This window comes from Pipistrellus hanaki (assembly GCF_964339955.1).
Source record: "Pipistrellus hanaki genome assembly, chromosome: 2".
In the NCBI taxonomy this organism is placed as follows: Eukaryota; Metazoa; Chordata; class Mammalia; order Chiroptera; family Vespertilionidae; genus Pipistrellus; species Pipistrellus hanaki.
In genome coordinates, this window is record NC_140504.1 from 137,631,706 (window position 1) to 137,651,169 (window position 19,464).

The 19,464-nt window shown below is 36.2% G+C and overlaps 1 protein-coding gene across 1 annotated transcript in view; it reads right to left on the reverse strand.

Annotated features, from left to right (window-relative positions):
* Positions 1-573: 573 nt before the first annotated feature.
* PKN2 (protein kinase N2) overlaps positions 574-19,464 on the reverse strand; it is a 151,773-nt gene continuing 132,882 nt past the window's right edge. Inside the window, exons 17-22 of the mRNA XM_084872309.1 lie at positions 16,433-16,495; positions 15,007-15,083; positions 11,289-11,431; positions 5,656-5,763; positions 5,394-5,474; positions 574-5,306 (exon numbers count right to left, since the gene is read on the reverse strand). Coding sequence (XP_084728435.1) covers positions 5,103-5,306; positions 5,394-5,474; positions 5,656-5,763; positions 11,289-11,431; positions 15,007-15,083; positions 16,433-16,495 — 676 coding nt within the window. The 3' untranslated portion in view covers positions 574-5,102. The remainder of the gene's footprint in view (positions 5,307-5,393; positions 5,475-5,655; positions 5,764-11,288; positions 11,432-15,006; positions 15,084-16,432; positions 16,496-19,464) is intronic.

Genomic DNA, 19,464 nt, shown 5'->3' on the forward strand with positions numbered 1-19,464 from the left:
CAACTTCATGCCTGCCTTTAGTCTTTACCCTCTAACCCTTCTCCATATGGCAATCTAATCACATCCCAGCTGAAGATGTTGCCGAGGCTCTGAGGCAGAGGTGATTTATCAGAAACCTGAGGTGTATCTGTGCAGGCCCCTGCCAAGGCTCTGAATACAGTAGCCATAAATATATTATGGATTTCTTTAAGAGGGCCCCCCCAAAAGTATCCACACTTCCAGTACCATAAAAATTAGATCTGCCCTGTGATATCATCTGAATAGTGCCTACGTTTGCACAATAGGACCCTTTCTTTCCTAACCTCTACTCACGTTGTGGTTTATACAGTCTAGAAACAATAAATTCTCGTTTCCTCAGAAGTACATTCTTCCACCTGTGGCAAACTCAAATCTTCCTCCCCTACTTAGAAGCCTTCACTGACTCCGTCTGGGTCTCCGACGCAATCCCAGAGCACCTCGAGGAGTCCAAATCATAGTAATGTCATTGCTAAGTGACGTATATACGTACCCCTACTGCACTGCAGGCTCTACGGAGCCTTGTCTGCACAGAGCACAATTTCCGGAGGCCAGTAATAAGGGATCAGTATTTATTGAATGACTAAACACCAGACCATGTATTTACTTAACCTTAATTTGTGAAAGGCCTTTGTTCCCATTCTGAAAAGCTTTCCTTCAGAAAGTACCATTCTACTTTAGAGAGAGACTTTCAAACTAGGACTTGAAGATTTTAGCACAATACATAAGTTCTGCTATTATAAGGTTGTCCTCATAATGGTGTTGCTGGAGGAGTCCATCTCGGGCAATCCCACTTCTTTTGGGTGTCTGCATTTTCCAACCAGCTCCCTGCCACTCTGGATTTTACTCTTTTCAACTTCCTACTTCTCTGGCCTACTATGTGGACTCGGCTTCCAGTCCCAACCTCTTAGTAGTTTCGCTTTTGTGCTTAGGCTCTCCATAATTCTTGGTCTGAAGCCTTAGCTCATCCACATTCATACTCAAGTTTGTTTGCTATTAGAGGGAAGGGTTACTTAGAGACCACTCCTACCTTCAATAAAACTAGAAATGCCTCAAATTATGGATGTCTTCTTAGAGCTTCTCTTTAGTCATAAACAATTATGTAATATTTTTAACACTTAGAAGTTATTTAAAAGCTTACCTCTATTAATATATGTATACATTTATATACATGTTTATAAATACATATATACACACACGTTTATAAATACATACACAGAGTGGCCAGATTATTATGACCACCCCGTCAGTACTTTGATGGGCCACCTTTTGCCTTCAATACTGCGGCGGTTCTTCTTGGCATTGCCTCCACGAGATGTTGAAAGTTGATGCGAGGAATCTGACACCATGCCTGATGAATAGCACTGTCCAGTTCTGTGAGATTTGATGGTTGTGGAACCAGCTGCCTGATGGCTCTTTTAACTTTGTCCCACAAATGCTCAATTGGATCTGGTGATTGTGGGGGCCACCTAAGCAAGGTAGAATCTCCCTCATGTTCTTGAAACCACTCCTGCACAATACAGCACCGTGGCATGGCGCAGTCTTGTTGGAAGAAGCCATCTCCATTTGGATACGCCATTAACATGAAAGGATGAACTTGATCAGCAACAACACTTAGGTATGTTGTGCTATTCAGACGTTGTTCCACACGAATTAAAGGGCCCGAATCATGCCAGAAAAAATGTCCCAAACCGTAACACTGCCCATCAGCTTGAAGTGTTGTACTCATGCATGTGGGGTGCATGCTTTCATGCTGTTTCCGCCAAATTCTCACTCTGCCATCTGCATGATGCAACTGGAAACGTGATTCATTGGACCACATGGATTTTTTTCCAATGCTCAACTGTCCAATCCTGGTGTTCCTGTGCGAATTGGAGACGTTTTATCTTGGTAACTGCAGACAGCAAAGGTGTTCCAACAGGCCTTCGGCTTCCACATCCCATATGATGCAGTGTACGACTAATTTGCCTACAAACATCAGGTGGTCATAATAATCTGGCTACTCAGTGTATATGTATATGCATACACACAAATGATGTTAATATCTTAGACAAACACTAGATCTCAAAATATAGTTAGAAGAATTCTAAATTATTTGTTCCTTTGGGTTTCTCATGCTCACCCTATTTTCTGGGGGGACCAGCAGCACCTGTAAAAATTTTATTAGATTTGAATTTACAGTGTAGCATATTCCTAATTAACCTGTATTAACAATTTCCATTATGACTTCCAACTTGTGTTACAGAAACATGGATCATTTTATAGTTCTAAAATATGTCACTTGTAATTTTTGAGTGGTCTTAAAATAAGTTAACTTCAAACAAGAAAAAAGTACATATAATATGGTGCTTGCATTTTAGCATTAATGCATACTATTCTTTATTTATGAAGACTTTGATGCTTTCCCCCTACCTTTTATCCTCAGTGTCTAGAACACAGAAGACTTTTCATTAATATCCACTGAATAGAAGATGCTACTGACCCTATGGGAGTAAGATGCAAAATTTGCCCATTATTATCAGTGAAGAGAACAACTTGCTGTGACTCTTCATGATTTTGCCCTTCCCCAGAACAAAAAGTACTTGCAAGAAGGCTAACTTAAGTTAACATCTTTGAGATCTTGAACACAGTAAAGCTAACGCATATTTTTATCAGTGGGAAATTTTCAAAAAGAAATAATACTTAAAACCAAAGTTACAAATTGCAATCTATTTAAACTTTAATTTGTGCATCTGTGGTAATTTATGACTGCAAAACACTTCTTTCTTAGAATGACATAATTAAAGGCACATTTCATTTGAATGCATAGTGTACCATTCTAAAATATTTTAATTTCCTCACAAAGTGCTTGAGCAGTCACTTACACATACAGTAATAGCAAAATATATTTACACTCTATAGAGTTTAAAAATTTTAAATCTGACTAAAATATATATATATATATATATATATATATATATATATATATATATATATTTAAAACTACAGAAAAAATTAGTGCTTTCTTCAGCTTAATGGTGTGAATATACCCTGCCCTCTAATTTTTTTTTAGTGATTGGCTTCAATTTAAAAAAATTTCTGTACACCGTGTAGTTACAAAAATGCCATCAGTTTTTAATTCTAAAAGCCTATTTTAGACATTGCTTTTTATGCACATTTGAGAACCTGAAAAGGTGAACAGACTGTACCTCAAAAGTATTTAGTGTGTTTTTTTAAAATGTGTTAATACTGTTTAAAGCCAGGCAATTAAGCTAAGATCCTCTATTGTCCTTTACCAAAAGTCAACTGGCATTTAAAAATAACTTGAAACAACATATTGCTCTTTCTAGAAGATTATCTCCCAAAGGATCTTGGGTGATTATCAACTTGAAAGGAAATATAAATTATCTCTGAACCATTTGAATTATTCTCAGAATACAGCAAAAACATGCCAACACCCTCTGGCAAGGCTGAAATATTTATAAATGTTTTTAGTTCAAGTCTCTGCTTTCATGTTTCTCATGATTTAAAATTGGAACAGTTTTTAAGACATGAGACCACTGTGATTAAATGGTAAATGGTTAATTCAGAGTGTTCAGTTAATAACTTGCTATTCCTGAGGTATGATGACCCTAATATGCTAAGCACAGAATCAAATATGTTATTATTGAACTAAGGAAAAACAATGAAGACATGGACTGGAAGGGAAAAACAAATGAACAAACAAAAATATCCAAAACTCCAGGCAAATGGAAAAGTCATGGCTTACAAAAAAGACTTTTCTATAAGAGCATTCAAAAAACCACGAAAGGATCCTCTGAAGAGTTGTAAAAAGTACTTGATCAAATTATTTTTGAGACTTTTGAGGTACAGCTTTAGTGTTATAATTTTTATAAAATATAGACTGTTTTATCAAAAATATTTATACATTCTGTTACAATATATTGCTTTTGCCCTTAGTAACTGCCAATATAAAATCTGGATCTAGTGGCCTAAAATGTACAAATGCACTTAACAAATGCAGGAGTTTGAGGTGTCTGCTTGGCCACTGTACAAAAGTGATGAAGTGGTGAAATTAAATAATAAACCAACATAGAATACATTACAACTTGCACATATACATGTTCACAGCATGTATACAATGATAACCCCTAGGTTTTAACAAAGACATAGTTCCCTTCTACAGTAGACACAAGAACAAGATGAACTATGTTGATAAATGTACAATGAATATCAAAAGAAGCAGTAATGAGTTCACTGATTTTGGAGGAAGGTATGACTGAACATGCTGAGTGTCTAGACTTTGGGAATGCATATAGGTAACACAGTATCTTGGTTCAGGCTAATCAGAAATTCTCATTCTTAACATTTTAAGTAAATGCTGATGTTTAGTTGTTCTTGTTCATTTCATGGTTTAATAAACAAGTGTTTGGCAAGTAGCTCTGTTGAAAAGCTGTGAGGTCCTGTTAAATGGTTGGTAAAGATAAGGCAATAAAAGTTTTCTCCTAATAAATATAAAAAATTTATAAAACAAGACATCAATTCATTTCATTAAAAAAGGCCTAAAAATGAGCACTAACTACCACTACTTTTTTTTTTTTTATATTTCAGTTATTTCTTTAAAAAAATAAGAGCATTTGCCTTATTCAAACAGAATCATATGTCTGACTAGTAACAGCATCCCAAGCCCTTTTTTCATTTAAAAAATTCATCTAAGTAAAGTTAACTGATTCATTTTCCTTCCACTTAAGGCAGGCAGGCATACAGCCAAACTAGGGACTATAGAAGGGCATATTTGTGTGTGTTTTTAAAAAGACTATTGATCCAAAAGTATTCATTTGTGAGAGACTTTCACGCCTGATGTTCATTCAGCTTAAACTTCATGAAACTGTTTCCAGTGCTCAGATTTACATTGAGAATACATCAAGAAGCTACTTTTCAGAAGTTATTAGAAGTACTTTAAAACAAATCTTCATGTGTTAAAAAAAAAAAAAAAAAAAAAAAAAAAAAGACTCAAGCTACTGGTGGCACAGAGAGCAAATGAAGAGTTGCTATTTTTAAGAGGTCATCTTGTAGTCAGTCTGCTTGGTTTCACAGTGGGTCGGAACTTAACACCAATCAGCAATGTAGTCAAAATCTCTGAACATTTCTTGCTCCTCTTCTGAAAGTATCCTTGGTTCTCGAGGTGGAGTCAGAATAGGTACTTCTGAGGTAAATTCATCATCAAAGTTACTAACATCTTCCCGTCCTCGAATGGTAGGTACAAATGGCGGCTTTACTTTTTTGTCCATCAGAGCACTCCAATCGATTAGCTGAATTACAAAATATAAAATGTCCAGTTTAGTTTCCTACTCCTAATGGCTATAATTTCAGAAAAAATTCTAAACTTTCATACTTACTCGGAAAAATGGGTGCTTTTTAACATCCTCTGCATCTTTCTCACCAGCTCCAAGGCGCCTCTCAGGATTTCTTCTTAATAGCTAACACAACATAAAGTTAAAAAGTAAAATAAAACTTCATTAATAAAGATTCTCATAACCTACAAAGATTTAGATTTCTTTTTATATGTGTTTGTCTAAACCATGCATGTATGAACCAAAAAAGAACTTCTAGTCTTTCAATATAAAAAATTTAAATAGTTTATAAACTATTAATTCTTACCCTTCTCATTATGGAAATGGCTTCTGTAGATAAGAACCTTGGATACCTTACTTCATCATTTACAATACTGTCAAAAACCTCCTCTTCATCATCACCAGGAAAGGGAGACTAGAAGAAATATATCTGAGTAAGTCAAAATAATTTTCAATATAGTGAAATCTTATACCAATCCAAAGCAATAGCAAGAACCAGGTAGTGAAATAAACAAAACAAAAAAAACTACATAAATAAAAAACACCACACAAACAAGGACCAAAGAAGCTACTACAGACATATATCTATTGCCCAAAGGACACACCATATACTTTCTGAAATCTTCCTTAAATTGATTTCACAGATCTGAATAAATTTGGTCAAATAATCCTATATAATAAAAGGCTAATATGTAAATAGACTGAATGGTGGAACGACCATCGCTATGATGCTCACTGACCATTCACTGACCACCAGGGGGAGTGCTGCTCAGCCATAAGCCCTGAGCCAAGCTCATGGCTGGCGAGCGCAGTGGCAGTAGCCTCTCCCACCTCCATGGCAGTGCTAAGAGTGTCCTACTGCCAGCTTAGGCCCATGTGAAGAGCAGGCCTAAGCTGGCAGTTGGACATCTCCCGAGGGCTCGCAGACTGCGAAAGGGTGCAGACTGGGCTGAGGGACTCCCTGCCCCACCATTCCCATGCACAGATTTTGTGTACCAGGCCTCTAGCCTAATATAATTTTTCATTTCATTCCATTTTATTTCATTTATTTATTCATTTATCTGGCCAGACAGCAAATCTTTTAAGTACCTACTACATATTGGGAAACATTTACAATCTTTAAGAATGATAATAATGACTCTGAGTCATAAAAAAGTAGTTACATTACATTTGGTATGTCTATTTGATATCAAAGGGATAAACTCTCAACCATGTTAATGTGGTTATACAATATGGCTTATCACCTCAGAATTTCAGATAGTTTAGAATTGATTGCTCGCTTCCTATAAGACAGTTATGAAAGACTAAGAACCAAGCAGTAATTCCAAGGATCAATGGAATAATAGGGATCTTTGACCTGAGGAATGTGAAAATGAATTCAGAACCCAACTTCCTGAAGCTGAGCTGCCCATACTACTGTGCATATGTAATTTCAAACCTTTCAGTTATCAAAACTTCAGTTTATTCATTCATTCATTCAAAATACATAAATCAAATACCTACTATATGGGATAATATAATTTCTTTCAGGAATGAAGATAAGTCAGGGAAAAATTCTTTCACAAGGATATGCAATCAGAACTTCAAGTGGTAATACAAAGCACTTTTGTTGACTTGATCAGTCAACTTTGTGTTTAAAAATGTCACTCTATAAGTAAAAGTTTATCTTCATATTTGTTAAGATATTAAAGTTCTTTGTTTCTTCAAACAGATTATAAGCTAACAACAAAACACACAAATGTGTTTTAAACACATAGAAAAATGCAGTATGCTGTTCAGCTGTCAAGTATCTAACTCCAGTATGTATAACCCATTTGGCACAGGGAAAGGAGACCTGGTACATTCATTAGTTTATTTCTTTCTTTCTATCTTTCTTTTTTTTTTTTTTTTTTTAAATATATTTTATTGATTTTTCACAGAGAGGAAGAGAGAGGGGTAGAGAGTTAGAAACATCAATGAGAGAGAATCATTGATCAGCTGCCTCTTGCACACCCCCTACTGGGGATGTGCCCACAACCAAGGTACATGCCCTTGCCCGGAATCGAACCCAGGACCTTTCAGTCCACAGGCCGATGCTCTATCCACTGGGCCAAACCGGTCCCGGCATTCATTAGTTTATTTCTGTAGTTTTTTCAGTCCTCAAAACTTGTACAAACAAAACTTCAAAACAAGTATCACATGATCTCACACATATGTGGAATCTAATGAACAAAATAAACTGATGAACAAAGTAGATCCAGAGACACAGAAGCATGGAACAGACTGTTGATCTCAGAGGGAAGGTAGGGGTAGATGGGAAGAGATCAACCAAAGAATGGATTCAGACAATGGGGTGGTGAAGGCCTGGGGTGGAGGTAGGGAGGGATGGGGGCAGGCTAGAAGAGGTCAATGTGGAGGAAAAAGGGGACATCTGTAATAGTTCCAATAATTAAGATTTTTCAAATACAAATTTGAATATGCATGATATGTTTAGGGAGTTTTCAATTATTTGTAAATAATATAATAGATAAATCAGATATAAACTTTAGCTAAACCTCACTCTTATAATAGTTTAAAAAAATGCTATTGCTAAAATTTCACCAATGCTATAAAATTATAAAGCATATTGATGAGTTTTAAGTTTAGTTCTTTTCCCAACTATCTTCTTATGGAGGTGTTAAAAATAAATGAAATTTCGAAAAAATTCTGAAGGAATAGCTAGCTCCATTGTCTTAATTAAGAGCTTAGTTAATTAGAAGCTCTTTTTAAAAAATATGGAACAATAGCTTCCTCACTTGTACAATGCCTATCTACTAGTCACTTTAGAATAGGAGGAAATAGAATCAATTGGCTCTTAATTCTCTATTATTTTGCAATAAACTTATTTATTTATTTTTTTTTGCATGTCATCTCTAATATGGAGGGTAAATTTTAAGCAAGCATAAAGTTTTTAGTAACTTAAATTTCATATGTATCTGAATGCTACACTTAAAAAACAACACAAAGCAACAAATATTTTACTTTAAAAAGATTTTAAGTATGCCAGAGTTCACAGAAACAACTATCATGAATACATACTCTGTCTCTCTTAGAAAGTAAAGATCACCCTGGATTAGGGATAAAAAACATCTTTCCATCTTAAAACAGCATATAGCACTTTTTTAAATAGGGATAAAAAATTCAGTCCTGAACCATCGGTCTTAGGACAGAAACAAGGTTGGGTAGATTAATACCCTATCCTGCAGGTAGCAAAATATAATGGTTTCCAGAAAACCAGGTTTAAAATCAAAGCCCTACCCCCTGACAGCTGTGAGACTTTAAGCAAGTTACTCAAGTTCTGTTTTCACTTATCTGAAAATGAATATAAATTAATATTGAGCTTATTAAAGGTTGCTGAAAAATTAAATATGCTAAAATTTATAAAGCACACAGAATAGTACCTATCACATAAGCCTTTTAATTAGCTATTTCTTTCCCTCTTTTTCTAAGTATTCACTCCAATGTTGTTTAGATGAACTGAAATAATTTATTTTTATTTGTTTGAGTAAGTGCTACTACATGACAACCACAGAAAAAAATTTTAGAAATTTTTGACATTCAATAATTTGGTCATTCTTTCATTCATTTATTTATGCCAAGAATGTACAAGGAAGGTTGTTGGCACCAGAGAAACTGTAGAACAATGAACCAATCTCAAAAGATAAATTTTCTTGCATCTTGAGATCAAGATTCTCTAAGTAGTTTTCAATTACTTATCTAAATATTGACTTTTTCCCAATTCCACCCTAATTTATCATATCCAACAATTTATAACTAAAACAGATTAGTCTCTTACTACTGCTTTATTTATTAGATATAATTCACTATTTCCTCAGTGGCAAAATTTCAGTGAACAACTAAATGATCCCCAGAAATGTACTTCTAGTTAATCTAAAGAAAACAGTAAGAAAGTTAATTTTTTCTGGTACTGGCACAAGAAAAGACATATTGATCAATGGAATGGAACAGAGAACCCAGAAATTGACCCAAACCACTATGCTCAATTACTATTTGACAAAGGAGGCATGAACATAAAATGGACTCAAGACAGTCTCTTCAATAAATGGTGTTGGGAAAATTGAACAGATACAAGCCAGAAAAAAAGAAAGAAAATAAAGAAACTAGACCACCAACTTACACCATACACAAAAATAGACTCAAAATGGATAAAGGACTTAAACATAAGATGGGAAACCATAAAAATACTAGAGGAATCAACAGGCAGTAAAATCTCAGACATATGTTGAAGCAATTTCTTCACCAATATAACTCCTAGGGCAATGGAAACTAAAGAGAAAATAAGCAAATGGGACCACATCAAAATGAAAAGCTTTTGTACAGCAAAAGAAACCATCAACAAAACAACAAGAAAGCCCACTTCATGGGAGAACAGATTTGCTAAGGTTATCACAGATAAGGGTTTAATCTCCAACATTTACAGGGAACTTGAACAAAAGGAAGATAAACAACAATTAAAAAATGAGCAATGGACCTAAAGAAGACATAAGGAAGGCCAAGGGACATATAAAAACACGCTCAAATCACCTTAGAGATGCAAATCAAAACAACAATGCCATACCATCTCACATCTGTCAGAATGGCTATCATCAACAAATTAACAAATGGCCAGTGCTGGCCAGGATGCCGAGAAAAAGGAATCCTCATGCACTGCTGGTGGGAATGCAGACTGGTGCAGCCACTGTGGAGAACAGTAGGGAGTTTCCTCAAAAAACTAAAAATGGAACTCCCATTTGACCCAGTTATCGCACTTTTAGGAATATATCGCAAGAAACTAGAACCACCGATCAGAAAGGATATATGCACCCCTATGTTCATAGCAGCACAATTCACCATAGCTAAGATTTGGAAACAGTCTAAGTGCCCATCAGCAGAAGAGTGGATTAAAAAATGGTGTTACATCTACACAACGGAATACTACACTGTGGAAAAAAGAAGAAATTCTTACCATTTGCAACAGCATGGATGGAACTGGAGAGTATTATGCTAAGCCAGAGGTCGGCAAACTCATTAGTCTACAGAGTCAAATATCAACAGAACAACGATTGAAATTTCTTTTGAGAACCAAACTTTTTAAACTTAAACTTCTTCTAAAGCCACTTCTTCAAAATAGACTCGCCCAGGCCGTGGTATTTTGTGGCAGAGCCACACTCAAAGGGACAAAGAGTTGCATGTGGCTCGAGAGCCGCAGTTTGCCCACCACAGTGCTAAGTGAAATAAGCCAGAGAAAGATAAATATCACATGATCTCACTCATTTGTGGAATACAATGAACAGAAACTGATGAACTAAAAGATCCTGAGACACAGAAGTATAGATCAGACCTTCAATCCTCAGAGGGAAGGGAGGGGAGGGGAAAGGAAGTGGCAGAGATCAATCAAAGGACTTAAGTACATGCACATAATAAGCCTAACCAAAGGACACAGATACCAGAGGGGTGAGGGCATGAGTTGGACACATATGTAATACCTTAATTAAAAAAAATTATACATATAAAAAAAGAAAGTCAATCTTTTCAAGTCTGCTATACTGTTTTTGATTAAGGTATAGCTGACTTTTCTTTACCGGTATATAGGACATTCAATTTATTACTAGCATTCCTGTTTTTCTATTCCCTATGAAATATTCAGTTATATTATATCTTAGAATCATACCATAGCAATACCAAAATACAAGAAACTACTTTCAAAATACTGGTAATGCATTCCATAGATGACATAAAAATCTAAAAAAGACAGTGAAGGTAATATAGAATCATAGTTAATTATTAGTATATTATAAATATTTATAAAACTTAAGTTCCACTTATGCATGAGACACATTAAGTAGTTTTATAAATAAATAACATGCTTTGTTCTTTCAACCATCTTTCTTTTTTTCTTTCTCACTACTTTATACTGCTTACCTCTCCGACAAGCATTTCATATATTAGTACACCAAGGCCCCACCAATCTACAGCCCTTGTATAAGATGTTTCTGTTAATACTTCTGGGGCAAGAAATTCAGGAGTGCCACAAAATGTGCTTGTTCTATCTCCATATCCCATTCCTGAAAAAGGTAAAATTTAAATATTTGTTAGCAAAGAAAAGATCTTGAATAAAAATCAGAAGATATCATTAAGCAGCAAAATTAAAGTTGCACATTAGTGCATGGTGACCAAAGTCAAGATATACCAAAGACTTTTAAAGAAAATGTTAAAGGTTGGTATTGAGAAAACTATGCTAAATAGCAACCTTATTATTTAATCAATGGGTAAAAAAATTTTCATACTTTATTTACTTATTTTCTCTTTCTTGTCATTACAAGTGACAACAACAGGAACTGACTGTGAATTTCAAATTTTATCATTTTTTCAAATCAATCTTTTTAGTAAGTTTATTTACTTCATTATAAAAATAACATTAAGTATAGTTTGGAAAATACCACAAAAGCAAACACTTGGAAAATCAAGAGTTCACCAAATGTGTTACATAATATAGAAATATGGTATCAATATTTTTAGCTAACTAGTTTTCAAATATATGTTCCCCATCACAATTTATTTAATCAACTATACATTCTACATATTGAAGATGTCTCAATGTATCCTGAAGTATTAAAAGCTCATAATTGTTTTCTTATGAAAGAACTTAAATGAAAAGACCTCAATTCTAAATACAAAAATGTCTGCATTTATAAGGACTGAATTCTCAAATAAGGTTATAAGTTTTATTTGAGATTAACTTAATTATACCCTTTAAGACCAAGACTTAAAGAGTGAGAAATGTTTGCAAATTTTATTGAACATTGGTCATATTACTTTTTCTTCAAAAGTGTTATTTGTAAAAAGAGTTGATATAATATCTATATAAATTCTACACAATCCTTTTAAATGCCTTGGCCAAGATTAGGAAAAAGTTAACAAAGATGGAAACAGAACTAATTTCTTTATTTTTATTCTGTGCCCTGATCACACAACTAAAACACGTAATACTTTTGGCACAAAACTACTCTAACTTCTCCCTCTTAATTTTTAAGTGGTAATATTATAAAATCTTAATATTTTAATGTAATGTATATACTGTATATCATGTCTTTTATATTAATACAGTTATATTTCATTCATTCTGATAAATTTAAATTTAAATATCTAAGACTTCAAATTGGTAGAACTCCAGTTAAGTAGTTAACATCAGGCTCTGGAGTCATAAAGATCTGGGTTTAAAAACCAGCTTTGCCATTTATTAGCCATGAGAGCATGGGAAAGCTGTCTTACCTCAAAGTCTGTTTTCCTCAGCTGGATCACCAATTTTCGTAAGATAGTTATAATTTAACAGGATATGAAGCATATGAAACAAAGTGCTTGGCACACTGTAAGTGCTCAAAAATGGCTAGCTATTATTATATAATGTACTATGTCTATTTTTATGACAACGAGAAATATATATTTAATTAGTCTGCTTATTGAATACATACTTTCAGAATACCTATTATATTCTGGGCATCCATGCCAACTGGTGGGGACATAAAAATGAGAATAAGACACAGTTCTTTCAAGGAGCTTACAGGAAATTGGAGAAAAACAAGTATATACAGATGTCAACACAATTTGATGACTAAATGGATGGAGAGTAGAGAAGAGGACAGAGTTCAGGAAAACTCCACATTTTCAACCTAGGAGACTGAGAGGACTGTGGCACCATCAACTGAACTAGACCAGTGGTCGGCAAACTTATGAGTCAACAGGGCCAGATATCAACAGTACAACCATTGAAATTCCTTTTGAGAGCCCAATTTTTTAAACTTAAACTTCTTCTAATACCACTTCTTCAAAATACTCGCCCAGGCCATGGAAGAGCCACACTTAAGGGGATGAAGAGCCGCACGTGGCTCGCAATCCACAGTTTGCCGACCACGGAACTAGACTATCGGAGGAAAAGAAACAATTATTTTTATAGCATTTAAGATACTTATTGACTATTCTAGTAGAGCTGTCTAGTAGACAGCTGAATATATATGTTAGGAAGGAAAATAATAGATTTGGGAATCATTTATCCTAATAAAAGGGTAATATGCTAATTAGACTGGGTCAACCAGCCATCTTTCAGATATCTGACTTCTTTCCAGACAAAGCCATGGTGGTGCAGGTCGAGGCAGTGGTGGCTAGGGGTGATCAGGACGACAGGGGAGGGCAGTTGGGGCCATAAAGCTGGCACGGGAAGGGTGAGGCAGTGATCAGGCCAGCAGATTCAGTTAGGGGCAATCAGGCAGGCAGGCAGGTGAGCAGTTAGGAGCCAGCAGTCCCAGATTGTGAGAGGGTGCAGGTTGGGCTGAGGGAAACCCCCCACCCTGTGCGTGAATTTTGTGCACTGGGCCTCTAGTTAATATATAATTGCTAGTTAAAAACTAGCAGTGAAGAGCAATGGGCTAAGGACAGACGCTGAAGAATAAAAATATTTAAGTCAATATTGTCCAATTCAGAGAAGTTCAATAAGAGAAAAACATTTTTATTGAATTCAGTAATTAGGAGGTCAGTGGGTAACTAATGGAGAGTAATATACTCACAAAGTCCATCTGTTCTTTCATTCATTCATCTAACTATTTATTATTATTATTATTATTTTTATTCCTCACCCAAAGAGGACATTTTTTCTATTGATGTTGAGAGAGAGAGGGAGAGAGAGAGAGAGATATGTGAGAGAAACACATCAATGGTTGCCTCACACATACGCCCCAACTGGGGGCAGATATGAAACTTGCAGCCAAGGTATGTGCCTGGACCTGGAATTAAACCCGTGTCCCTCCAGTGTGCAGGTTGATGCTCGCACTTTGCAACACCAGCCAGGGCATCATCTAACTACTTATTAATTGAACATTCACTGAATACTTAAGATTTGCCAAGCATTATCCTATATGCTATAGAAACAAAGCTGAATAAGAAATAAGATGCTACCAATGTGGAGGGGTAGACAGATAATGTTCCTTACAATACAATGTATTAAATGTAAAGATAAGAAAGAATACCTATTTACCATACGTTAAGTAAGCACTGTGTCACATACTTATCTCCAATTCTCATAATACTCCTAAACAAGGAGGATTATATTTATATTATAACTGAGGAAATACTCAACGAGGTCAAAAGTAATTCCTCCAAAGATACAGAGCAAACAAGTCCAGGCTCTGTACACTTTCTTAAGCTACCTCTGATTCAAATTTTCCCAGTTTACTTATTTACTTTTGAATATATAGAAGGATTATTGATATACATTTTTTTTCCTATTTAAAAATGTTAAAAGTTTTAAGAAAATAGAGAGAAGTTATTTTATTTAATTCACTCTATAGTCCCAGCATAGTGAAAACTTTGGTGCTTGACTGTTTTTTTAATACAATAGTGATAGAATTATTAATCATACAAAGAGAATCTTTGTTTTATACTCTGATTTCTGAAAACCTAACTTTATTCATACCCACAGAATTCTTAATATGTGACAATTAGGTGATATGAATAATCCATAATGTTTTAATAAAGAATAAATTAAAGTTAAAAATACATTCTACTTTCCATAGACAAACTTGAAAACTACCAAAGTACAAAGGAATAGTAATATATTACAAAAAGAAACTTTAAAATATCCAATTACCTTCTTTGCAAAGGCCAAAATCAGCAATTTTCACAAAGCCTTCTGTATCTAGCAATAAGTTATCCAATTTCAAATCTCTGTTCAGGATTAAAAAAACGAAAAAAAAAAAAAAAAAAAACACATTAAAATCACTAGAAAATGTAGTAAAAAAGTCATCCCATTAGGAGCTGTATTTTCTCTTTGCTAAAAACAACTTTTTCAAATTGTGATTTGAGATTTAAATACTATATTAGAAACATTCATTTTTCTTCCATTTATATGTAGTACTCTACATGATATAGTTTCTGAATAATTTTCCTGTTATATAGAACAAGAAGAATGTATTTAATAAATAATATTTTATCTATTTAAATATATACTTAAAAACATGAAAAGAGTTTAAATGTTTGCCTATACACCATCCATAAAAAAGAAATGTCTAGCAGTATAAAGAAGGTATTGGGGGCAAGCTTAACTTTCTAGGAGAATAATTCAAAATAAAGAGAAAACTATCTACCCAGACTAAATGATTACAAATTAAGTTAAAAATAGTTTATCCATGAGGATACCTTTACCTTGAAAATATTGTTAGAAGTTTGAGTAAACTAATGTTTATTGTCTCCTAATTCTGAATGGCCTTTTGATAATTTGCCTACTCTAGAACAGTGATTTTCCAGTGGTGTGCTGCAAGAATTTTTAAAGCATGCAATACCTGATTGTTTAGTTAGGGCACTAACCTCTTTTCCCTTAGATTGTCAATAAAAAAATGACAACAGTCTATACAACAATAGCCATCTGGTATGAATGAATCAAAATTATTCAGATTAGCAAAAAATATATTTTTGGTATGCCATAGAATTTTAGCAATTAATTTTTGTGTGCCATGAGATGAAAAAGTTTGAAAACCGCTGGTCTAGAGCAATGCTATTCAAAGTGTGGCCCATAGACTAGTTGCTGGGCTATGCATTATTTGTTCTGGCTCTGTGATTTGATAAGGAGATTGCACCAGATATAAATCAGTTGTCACCAAAGTACACTGTTTGGTTGACAGCAAGACTCAATGAAGAAGCAGATGATGCTTTAAACTCTGGTACAAGCTACTTATCTTAACATGAAAAATTTTTGAGTAGTACTAGTTTTACAGAAGTTTTCTGCAGTTGAATGTAAAATATCCATCAGGATGAATATTGTTGGAACTGTGTTATCAAGAGGCCAACTTATAATTTGACTACTATAATTCCATAATGGGCAGAGGTTTAGGAATAAAGAGGTCCTTCATATAATTACTGTGTTAACCGTATCTTTCAAACCTGGAATTTAACTTTTGAGAGGTCACTTATCATATGAAAGAGAAAATTAAGGAAGCTGATTAAACAAAAAAGGTCCTTCTTAATTATCTTTAATTCTAATACACACCAAAGTAAGCCATTATCAAAACTTCACTTACCGATAAACAATTTTGTGTTCATGTAAATACTGCAGCCCAAGAACTACACATGCAGCATAAAATCTGAAAAATTAAATAAATGTTTAATAAATTCCACTGATCTTGAATCCTAGTTTATACTTTTATACTTCAAAGCAGAATTCTATAGTTAACTAATTTCACAAATATTTATTCAGTCCTTACTATATGCCAGACATAGTAAGAGATGTGCTAAACATTAAATATTAGAGGGCGGGGGAGGGGGCCCACACAGGGAGCAAGCCCTGCCTGCTGTGGCTCAGTTGGTTGAGGATTAGCCAGTGCACCAAAAGGTTGCTGGTTCAATTCTCAGTCATGGCACATACCCAGGTTGCTGGTTCGATCCCCAGTAGGGGTGTATATGGAGGTACCAATTAATGTTTCTCTCTCCTCTCCCTTCCTCTGTCTCCAAAATAAATAAATAAATAAATAAATAAATAAATAAATAAATAATCCATATGAAAGAAAAAATACGATCTCTGCAATGGAAGCCATTAATTAACTTTGTCTGATGGCTTCTACTGTAGTCCTTCAACCTGGTCTGTAGACCCTCAGCCTGGCCTGTACAAGAAATTACAATATGCTGTAAGGGCAAAAGGACAGAGTGAAGAAAACTTTCATAGGTGAAATATAGGGCATTCCCTTGAGAGGGGAAGAACTAGAGGTGTAAGAGGCATAATATTTTTTAAAACAATAAGTTTACCATGGCTAAAGTAAAGAATGGAGAAGAAGTAACGAGAGAGGAGGCTGAAAAGAAGCTTGGGATCAACTTGTGAAGGGTCTTGATATTATGGATACTAAGTTTCTTTTCTCTTTGTGATAGAGAATCAAACTATTTTAATCAGATTTGTTAGATGTTTCTGACAGTAGTATGCAGGTTGGAGTAAAAGTAGGTAGATAGCCAGAGGAGAAAATAATAGATAAGGCCATTAGGATGGAACAGATGGAAATTGTGAGAACCTTCATTGTAGTGCCAACTAAGAGAAATTAATGATAGATTTAAGAGAAATTTTAAAACTAGCATGACAGGACTTAAGTGTCTCACTGGCTGTTGAGGATGAGGGAAAGAAGAGCTTAAGATGACTCCCAAGGTTTCCTTCTTAGTGTAATGAATAGGTAAAAAAATATATAGTAGTCAAAGTTGTGCTGGGAAAATGAGTTTGGCTTTAGATTTGTTGACTCTGCATGAAATTAGTGCACAGGTGGGATCCCTAAGCCTGGCTGGTGATCAGGGCCGATCAGGTTCATTGCCTTACCCTCTCCTCCTTCCCTTGCTGCTGCACTGCCACTATGCTGTTCCCTGCCTTCCCTCCTTCTCATTCCCACACCACTGATTGTGGCCTGCCTGCCAGGGAGGAACCACAGGAGATTTCAATCCCCCGTTTGAAATGTGCAGGAGGCAGCTGATCAATGATTCTCTATCATCATTGATGTTTTTATCTCTATTTCCCTCTCCGAAATTAATCAAATATGTATTTTTAAAATGCAAGGTTTTTAGAGGAAGAAAGAAAAAAGGACGGGGTCATTTGAGATCTTGCTCACATTAAGGTGGCCCTCAGGGGGTGACAGGTGAGTGGCAATGGGTAGAGCAGGGCACTGCGGGCTGAGGAATGGGCTGTAATGACTGGTAATGTGTGTGACAGTGACACCAAGTGTTTGTTGGGGCCATCGCTGGGATCATTCATCCCTAAGAGGTTTTGATTCCGGAAAGGAAAAATACAGAGATCAGTGGGTCTCTCTAGCCTAGAAGGTGATGCAGGTGGCAGGAGCAGGCTGCCCTGCTTTCCTAAAAATGTAAACACACGGCCAAATCAATGCCCAGTCACCCCTAGTGGCTGAGTCCTGCCATTCTCTGGCTATGCTGTGGTTCTATTGGCCGGGGAGGCTGAAGTCACACCTGAGTGCATGTAGTATACAAAGGAGCGGGTAGGAAGCCAGAAGCTGGAGCTGATGCAGTGCAGGCCAGGCAGCGCTGCGTCCATTGTGGAGCAGGATGGGGAGCAACTGTGGGAGTAGGAGGGGCTGTGCTTCCTACACCTCACCGGAGAGTTGCTGTGAGCCGAAGGACTTGGGGGCACCACCAAGGATGATACGTGGTCCATCATGGCACACCAGCCAGGCCAGGCAGCACCTAGGGAGGCTTTTCCCTCCTGGAGCCACTCTTCCCAGAGTGGTGGCATCCAGCCACTTACCCTTCTCCCCAATTTTTTTTATTGGAAAGCAAGCTCTAGGCTTGTGGTTCCTGGGATCCCTGGGCCATAACATGTGCCTCTAGGCCTCATTGCACCCCCCCCCACACACACACCCCCTCCTCCTGCATTGAGTGTCAGCCCAGCCTATGCCCTCTCGCAATTCAGGACTCCTCGGGGAATGTCTGACTGCGAGTTTAGACCGGATCTCAGCCTGGCCTGTGGAAATCAGGCCTAAACTGGCAATTGGACATCCCTTTCACAATCCAGGATCCCCCGGGGGATGATGTCCGACTGCTGGTTTAGGCCTGATCTCAGCCTGGTCTGCGAGGATTGTGCCAAAACTGGCAGTTGGACATCCCCCAAGAGATGTAGCAGTGCTCCAAGCGGAAGGCAGCCAGGGTGGAGCCTGAACTGGGGCCAGGCACCCTGCTGCTCATGCTCATCCCGGCCCGCTGTGCTTGCTGCTGCTGCTTGGCTTCTGGCCGAGCAGTGTTCCCCCTGTGAGAGTACACTGACCACCAGGGAGCAACTCCTGCATTGAGCATCTGGCCCCCCGGTGGTCAGTGCACATCATGGTAACTGGTTGTTCTGCTGTAATGGTCACTTAGGCTTTTATATATATAGATGCCTAACATAATGCCTGATATGTGGTAGGCATACAGAATGAGGAAGCAAGTAATACATAAATGAGTGAATTTAAAAAATGTAGATTTGTTTTCAGTGTAGAATAGGTTATTAGGAGATACTTAGGAGGAGAGTCAATTCTTAACTACACAAGCAAAACATGGATATTTTCTCTATCAAATACATAGAATACCCTTG